We start from the raw sequence: 9,157 nt of genomic DNA, 5'->3' as shown, positions 1-9,157 counted from the left end.
GAGTTCATAATGCCACGGGACGGAACATCTAATTCTTTAACAAGAGGCGCTCTTGAGTCGTGGTGCGAAATGACCTCGTAAATAGTCGTTGCACCATTTTCCACTCATCGAACCAACCAACACCTTGCCTAATTCTTACTATAGACACACCTTCCAATATGTTATTAAAACTGCTTCGATGCGTATTTGTTAACCACTTCAGCAAGCACTGCAGCAAGATACCTCCTATCATATAGCGTTGTAATCTAGTATGACATCGCAAGTCGCCAAACAACGGCAGAAATTCACGTGTAACGTCACTTTGCAAACGAAAATTGTAATCAATTTGCGAAATCCGCAAACAGTGATACGAAATGTGCAAGTCTAGCATTCAGTAAATTTGAAGTATTCTGATTGTTCAGTAATAATGTACATTCACTCGCATCACGCACTGAGCTTCAAGAATAAAAGGAAATCCATGCAAGTTACCGGAGTAAAACGTTCCTTCACCTCCGGCTCCTATTCTTTGGTGGACGTCATACATGGTTGCCGGTGACACATGAGATTGATTCCAATCCTCTTCGTATATTATGTTGCATATTATGGTGGTTTACTTGCTTGTCGCGATTTACATCCTGCTTCAACGAACTCATTTCGATGTTGCTTCTATGGCGATGTCGCATGGAAGTTGCTGTTTATCAGTGGCGATGCTTTTCATATTTCCGAGGAACCACATTTCCAGCTTAGATTGTTTATTCACTTCTTTTTTGGCGATGGATGTGTTGTATCGTTACTAGACACGGAGAAGTCATCTGTAGCTAACGAAGAGTCCGAAGCAGAATTTTGAGACTTCGTTTGGTACGGAACTTCCTCCTCGTAAAATTGGTGGTCGATACAGTGAATAAGATAATCGGAACGTTTAGATACTGTTGCAATCGAATCAACCGAAAATGGTCATTCCATTTCAACACAGTAGTCAGAAAGTTTGGGTGCTGTTGCATTTGAATTTGCCGAAAATGGTCACTCGTTTTCAACGCTGTCGTCAGAAAGTTTAGTAGTTGTTGTTGTATTTGAATTTACCGAATATGGCCATTCGCAATCGTTCACGTCGTAGACGCAACTCGGCACCCCTGATTCCTGTTCCAATTCTCCTGGCATATTGACCGGTGTATATCTTGTTGAATAGGCGTTATATATCAATTAAAAATCTATTGATGCCTTCGTGAGGGACGGTATTCGATGTGCAATAACGAGTGGTGTATCTGAAATGGATATGGTAGATCAGGGCCGGCCAACCCGTGGCCCGCAGGCCACATGTGGCCCTCGAGAAGGTTTTGAGTGGCCCGCGAGGTAAGTTCTGAAATTTCGAATATTATCAAAAATGGATTGCACAGATTTTGAGCTTGCAAGGCCAACCAAAAATTTGATTAGTCTGGCCGCAATACTTGAGATGTGATGACTAGAATATCAGTTCCGACGCATTGACAGATCCATCAGCCATTCACATATTGGTATATCTTCGTACACAACAATAAAGCAGAATAATTTGCGATAGATTTATCAAAAAAAAAATTTCTACAAGCTTAGCGCAATATGTTGTCACTCGAATTCTTGTTTATGATATTGTTGCCCTTTTGTGAAAATGGAAGAACACCTAATGTATCAGATTGAGTCTAACTATATTCGCGAATACGAGACAAAGTGTCGTTCAACATATGCGACCTTGCGTTTACGCTCGCAGTAAGACCGTCGACCATATAACCTAGGCAGGAAATGATTGGTGCATCTTGGTCACAGCTTTCGATATCGATACGTCCATGCGCCGAATAGCCCAATCCTTGCAAACTTAGCCCAGCGATATACAGCAGGCCCGCAATACAGTCAAGTGACAATATTATTGACCTATGAACTTCAAAAAAATTTCGCGCTTGGCGCGGTTAGTGGCCCTCGCAAACGTTCGTCAATCAAATGTGGCCCGTAGGCCAAAAAGGTTGGCCAGCCCTGTGGTAGATGAATTACAGAATAACGCTATCCATAAACTGTCCAACTTTGCCTCATTCGATATGTCTTACAGACGTTGTTCCACGTAGGTAGGTGAAAAAATGGAATCTTATAGTCATGGCGGTTACGTGCAGGTATATTCAAATTTCCGTTCATGTCGAATCGCCGGGCTCATTGTATGGTCGCTTCTACTTACCCCAAAGGATTATGTGATGACCTAATGAGAGTAACGATAATGACGTCGTTAAGATTCTCAGAAATCTAATTGCATCGCGATAAGGTAACTTGCAATGGCTGATAAAAGGTATAATCCCATAGCAAGACTCGCATCTATATTGCGTAATTGACAGGAGTGACAATCCAAGATTATTTCTCATACTAATCAGAAATGAGGGTTACCTGTGCACAACCCTGATGCTTCAAAAATGAACATCATGTCGCCACAACTATAGTACTATATTATGTGAGTACAAATGTCCGATTCCGGGGCCGAATTCAAGGCATCAGAGAGCTACATTAGTTGCTTCTGCCCTCACAAGTGCTCGGATCAAATTGGTGATTTATCCTCAAGAGATCTATCTCCTCGCTATTCATATTAAATCATAGTTTTAAAACTGACGTAAGGTTGAGAACAAATAGTTGCCCATTTCGAGACACATATTGCGTGTACTTGATTATCGTACCGTAAATATCGTAATATTAGAAAACCAGACTATGGTTATGATTATGGTTCGGGCACAGCAATGTTTAAACGAGTAAAAAGTAGGTAGCAGATCCTGGCTACGACGATTACTCGATGTATGGACTATCCAAAGTAACTGGGAAAATATAATCCCGCTAAATGGCAATGGAAATGGCGTCTAGAAACTATGACAAGCTATGCAAAATCATGTTTTTTAAGATCATTGGTCAGCGCTGACTTCAATCATTAAGGAGTCCTGGAAATTCAAAATTCCGCGCTATGAGTCCATGGCTAGAAAAGGGTGAAAAGTACTGATGTGCAAGGACATTTCAGCGAAGTCAATCATTTGACTTTATTATTTAATATTTCATAGTACTGTGTAACGTTCTACGACTGGCTGTCTGTACGCTAACATAAAAGTGCATCTCGTTCGGTCGCAAAATGTTAAGGAAGCGTAAATGTGGTCGTGCTGTATAACGTTTGGTGTTGCTTTTTATTAAAAGAAAAATTGCCGCTTATCCCTCTTGTGATTTTTGCACCACGGTCAATAATGGCGTAAGAACAAATGAAAAGCAGTCAATGATGGCGTATATAGTGGATAGATGAAATATTATTGAAAAATAGCAAAACGAAAAAAATATCAAGGCCAGAGAACGGAAATGTCGTAGCTGTGGAAAAAAAGTCATTCACTAATGAAGGTTGCAGGACAACACAAATTCGATAGTGAAAGGGATAATTTGGACCTCGGTGAGGAGAATTTTCAGGTAGAAATCAACATTCAATTCAGCGCATTTAGCAACAAGGAAACTACGATGGAAATCATATTTTGGATATGGGATCAAGAAATGTTCAGTGCATAACGTTTGCAAACCACTGTCGTAGCATTTTCTTACACACCACATTTGTTAGCATTGAATTAAGGCGCGATGAAATAATATTCGTTCATAAACTAATTCATTCATTCACAACAAGTAATTTTAAGCTGTGTTCTGAATGAGCAGCATCTTGCCTAATGCGCTTTTGTGGGTGATCCAATCCCACTCCGTCGGGTTATGAAACGCAAATTGGAGAATGGCGATAGCGAAGTAGTGTCTTTTGTAGTGGTTTTCAACTTAGCGCTTATGTCAGAACCGCAGATATTCATTCGAGTCCTGGCGTGATATCTACCGTAATTAATATACAAGGTATACAATGCTGGATATATTAGTAAGAGATTCCGTGAATATCACAAGAGAAATCCCTTCACATCGACCGACACTCAATCGCCATCATCGATGTAGAGCTCCATTTCAAAAAGCGATGCCGTGTTTTTGTTCCCTGTTTGATGATGTCGCGAATTCTGGTTGGTGCGTCTGAGGCCTTCATGTTGCCGGCGATGGTGTATCGAACTGATCATCACAGCCTAGGCAGAGGAAATGGGATCTGAATATGAATTTTTAAAACCCCAGTTCAAGTCTTGAATAAGGTTACCGCTCCATTGACGCTATAAGTCAGTCACAAATTCCAGTACGAAAACCTATTTGACGCTATACTATTATAAAATATCATAAAATATTTGTAAACCTTTTTCATATCGGAAATATATGTATTTCAAATTTTCGGTGTTTATTTGCTGAGTTTCTTCATTTCATTTCTTATCGCTACCTAATTGATGAGCTCAATTTCTATACCACGGTTTGAGAGCTTAATCTCGAATATACATCGAGCTATATTGGCGCAATTAACGACGACCTGTCATTTCTGGTAATCGCTTATTCTATTGTGATGTTATCAAACATCTCCAATTAGTCGTTTATAGAACTCACGGGAAAACTGCATTAGCCTAATCTGGTTATCAGCGATAGGAGAAGAGCCGTACAAACCCATCATGTTCAATTGTTCTATTTAGGCTATTAAGAGATCGTAATTGGAGAGCTGTAAGGGTAAATGACTCCGAAGAAAGATCACAAATCGTTTTCCATAATGAGTAGCTTTACATAAATCATGCTCCACAGTTCAGATGACTTTATTTCCAAAACGCGTGGGTATGGAGAAGACGAAGAGCCTTACTATCCAACTATTTTAAATTTACGTCGAAGAAGGTCCAGCAAGTACAGGTTATAATTGAGAAATATGGTTGCGAGGATCAGTGCTGACACAAGGTTGTGAAATGACAATTTGTATGTTAGGACGAGTTGGATTTTCAATCATATGTGTGCTCGATTTACTATATATCTCAATGTCCACAGGAGTTCATGGCGATATCTCTTTCCTTACTTCAAGCAGGCCTCTGACCTGGCGTGATTTCTTTTATATTTAGTGGATACAAACAGGCAACTGCGGAGTACATAACGATTTTGTATTTTTAATTTCAGATACGCGTAATCGTCTATAAATTTGTAAAGACTTAGTGATTCATATCCAAAACATATACGACAACAATGGCAGAAGAATTTGTTCCAGTTGCCGGAAGGAGGTGCCATAGCCTCGACAATCCCGCAAGTAGCACCATTCATTATCGACAGAAGGTACCCGAAATGGTAGCGCCCGGGAGAGGATTGTATGTCATTCGTGACATAATTGGAATTGGGGGTGGTGGCACTGTTTACTCGGGTAAGTTGAAATATTTATGAATATACGTACAACATGGTACCTTGTGTGGTCGCTGCAATTTCGACAACACGCTTCTCTAAATTTAACTTTAGTGTGCAATCTTTCGTAACATTCCAAAGTGTACATTTCTGATTCTATATCACTGCCACCAACATGCATAAGGAATCGAATATATTGATAGCAGAGATCACTGCGACCACCGTATATACAATCCGACACCTAATATTCAACTATGACGGCAGCTGAAGCGACGCCAGTAACAAAAATATCTTCGTCCAAAACTTCTTGTTAACGTAGCAATTATTTTCCAACAGGAATACGGGTAACCGACAAACACCAAGTAGCTCTGAAATATATTCGGAAAGATACGGTGAATAGATGGGCCATGTTGAATGGCTTCTATGTGCCCGTCGAGTTTTTGATTCTTCACATGCTGTCAACATCCGGGAGATCAGGTTAGTATACGAATAACCGGTCCAGGAATGGATTTCAACTGTGTTTTCTTAGATTGATTTTAATTACTTTTCAGGAGTCATCCAGATGTTAGACTGGTACCGCGAGAATGGATTCTACGTGCTCGTGATGGAGCGTATACCTCACGCTACGGATTTAGATGATTTTCTCAACGACCATGGTCCGGTTACAGAAGATTTATGTCGCCGTATCATCCGTCAACTGGCTAACACCATTCTGCATTGCCACGACAATGAAATCGTACACCGTGACATTAAAGTTGAAAATGTCCTAATTAATCCAGACACATACGACGTGACGCTCATCGATTTTGGTTGCAGCACCAAATTGAAGGTATGTACTCGATCATACATATGTCAGATCGCTATCTTGTCTAAGTCCATTTCATGTGCTTGATGAGGTCAAGAACCGAACCATCAATGCTTTTTGCAGAGGTGCACCATGGTCAAAATACTCAAGCAAGCTGAGTATAGGTAATGTAGTGACTTTATAATCGATTACAAGTAGACGCAGCTATTTTCAAGATTTATCAAAACTAATTCAAGCGGAAGTAGAAGTAGAATAGTAGATTTAGTAGAGAGTTCACGTACTTTTGGAAGTTTAATCGATGGTGATTACTTTGGGAATTGCAAGATGCGTCTTCACGATTAACGCAAAATTACTAATGTACATAGACCAATTCGCATGAAAATCATGGAGCATTTAGAATTCCATTACTAACTACAAATCGGACTACAATATCATAAAAAGTTAATATAGTCAGCGCAATGCTTCAAATCATTGATTTTCCAAGTCGCCAATCGAAAAGGCCGTGATGAATATGATAACAATGTCAATATAAGTTCAGCGATGAGTGTGCGGTACAATTTAAGAAATCTTGGTCCTGATTTCAAATATATATAATAATTGAGGATATTCTTATTGCAGGACGTGCCTGAACTGTGTCTATCTGGTACGCCAATCTTCTACCCTCCGGAATGGTACACAGATGAGTGCTATTACGGGGATCGCCTCGATGTATGGTGTCTTGGTATACTCCTATATATCTTGGTAGAAGATCGGTTGCCGTTCAGCGACAGTGATGAAATCGTAAATTGCAAAGCACGAAACAGTCGGGGCAAAAAGTTTTCAAAATCCTACCGGAAGCTAGTGAAATCGTTGTTGCATAAGGACCAGGAAAAGCGTCCTTCAATTGAAGATGTTTTGGCGCACCCTTGGCTCGTGGAGCCAGAAGCGAAGAAGAAAAGGGGCCTGTTCACGAATTTCAGGAAATTCATTAAACGCTGAACTATACGCGTAACACTGCTTCCATCCGTGGAGACTGAAAGATCGTTGACAACTTCTACAAGCATGGTCGTTCTGTCAACGGATTTTAGAGATAAATTCTGATGAGTGAGGTATCGCTATTAGCCCCAAATAACAAGGTGGTGGTGGTGCCGCCACCGACCAGCTGATTTCCGATACAGTGTGGTTTGTCGAAAAGTTTAAGTGATGTGACTTTGTTTCACGTATCGATTAACTGCATAATAGCGAAATTCTCTGCGTATAGCCTACATACGACTTTTCATATGATTCATAGTGTGCAATAGTTTTATGATCGTGCATCTCGCGCACAGTTGCAGCTGATGTGTTATATTGTTAACTATGTGCTGGCAGTTGTTTCGGTTATTCTTTGCCCGATTTATATTCTTTTCTCAATATGAATTCGTTTTAATAAAAGTTTTGTACAAGTCGATGCTAAAGTGATGCGCGTGTGAAACGTTTGCATACAGCGGTCCTCTATGACTATAGGAAGTATACGAGTATAGTCCTTATGAGCAGCGCATCACTAATTGGTGCGAATGAAGAGCCATTGCGTACCGAAAATAGACCCCAGTTCTAATAGAATTTTACCATCAACTTGTTTTCAGATGCGTACCGAATATTGACCACAGATCTAATAGAATTTTACCAACAAGTTGTTGTCAGATAATGATAGGGGATTTGGGTTCGGTCCTATCGGTATCATTGACATAATTCCAATGATACTATAGCCTACCGAGATCAAAGACTACTTCTCCGGCTATATGTTCTACAGACAGGAGCACAAACAGGAAGGCAAAAAGTGACTAGTGTTGCAATTAACATAGTGATGTCACTTGACGTTATATTTTCATTACATAATTAAAAGCTCTTGTTCACAGGAAGCAGAACTTTGTAGGGGTTCGCGATATTCACCATAGTGATGCAACTAATTCCAACTATGCGGGACACAGGCAATGGACAATGTTATCTGCTAGGCACAATGCGATGCAATGAACGGATAGGATGATATCGAATACCATATGTGGTCAATCAATTTAACATCCACCTTGGCCTGCGATCTAACTCAAAGAGATGATATGATAACAAAGTTGTCGAAATAGGGTATATATTACGTATTCGATTATGCGAGGAGAGTGATCCAAATGATTAATCATAACCAGTATATAAAAAAAAACAATACCAACCATGCACTCAAAGTCATTTGAATTTGTTGTACATTTTTTGTGATTATATATCTATACTAAAATCATATTATTCGTTGATAAACTGATTGATAATCGTACGTCATTTACCAGTGTTTCCTGGAAAGCAGTGTCGCGCAGCGCCGCCAGGAATGAACCGCAAATTTTAAAATGGCGACAGTAAAGGCTTGCCGTTCGTACTGCTGCAACTCTTATCTTATGTCAAAATTGTATAGATATACATTGGAGGTCTTCGATTGATGTGATTCGAATACAAGGTGTGCAAGGAGGCATATTAATCATTGTTTTTGTTGTTTATTAAGCATAAATCGCGAAAGATATTTCGTGAATATCACAGTATAGAAATCCCGTCAGATCTACCGGCTTACGATTACTAACAACTATGCAACACTGTAACACACCTGTTTGACAATTCTAACTCCCAAGTAACATGGAATCTACCAGCCTCTACCAATATGGACTTGATGTGGATTAAAAAAATTTAATTGTGTTGTCACAAAGTCTCTCCTAGATATCTGCATTGCATATCAATGTATCCTTATACCCTTTTGTAACGTTCCGTGTATGCGTCACGTCACATACAGCTTCTGCATACGTGTTCGAGGTCTCCATAAGTTTTCGTTGAAGCTCTACTGAGATATTGATTCTCCCGAGTCCATTTTGAAATTTATGGGACTGTCTGCTATGGCGCAGATTTTACAAAAAAGGATGATGTCATTTGTTAGAATGAAACCACTGTATTTGCTGTAAAATTCGGAATTAGTAGGCTACTATAAGATGATTCATTCATTGCGTTTATGTCTATATCATATAATATAAGATAATGTAGCCTATGTATGATGTAAACGTACAGGCAGATCTTTAGTCTCAACAGCTTGTTCTCATTTGAATGACCCTGTGATGGGTAGTTTTTTGTGACGTC

The 9,157-nt window shown here is 39.7% G+C and overlaps 1 protein-coding gene across 1 annotated transcript; it reads left to right on the top strand.

The window, feature by feature from the left end:
* Nucleotides 1-5,082: 5,082 nt before the first annotated feature.
* LOC145458706 (serine/threonine-protein kinase pim-2-like) lies at nt 5,083-7,015 on the top strand. Its single transcript, XM_080337163.1, has 4 exons — nt 5,083-5,254; nt 5,569-5,709; nt 5,784-6,061; nt 6,656-7,015. Exons 1-4 carry the CDS (start codon nt 5,083-5,085, stop codon nt 7,013-7,015), a joined length of 951 nt encoding a protein of 316 aa, XP_080193289.1.
* The last annotated feature ends 2,142 nt before the right edge of the window (nt 7,016-9,157 follow it).

The sequence above is a fragment of the Botryllus schlosseri genome, chromosome 16 (genome assembly GCF_051294905.1).
Source record: "Botryllus schlosseri isolate E-star chromosome 16, Bs_hap1, whole genome shotgun sequence".
In the NCBI taxonomy this organism is placed as follows: Eukaryota; Metazoa; Chordata; class Ascidiacea; order Stolidobranchia; family Styelidae; genus Botryllus; species Botryllus schlosseri.
The sequence above is the reverse complement of the archived record's forward strand: the minus strand, read 5'-3'. Positions and strand labels throughout refer to the sequence as shown.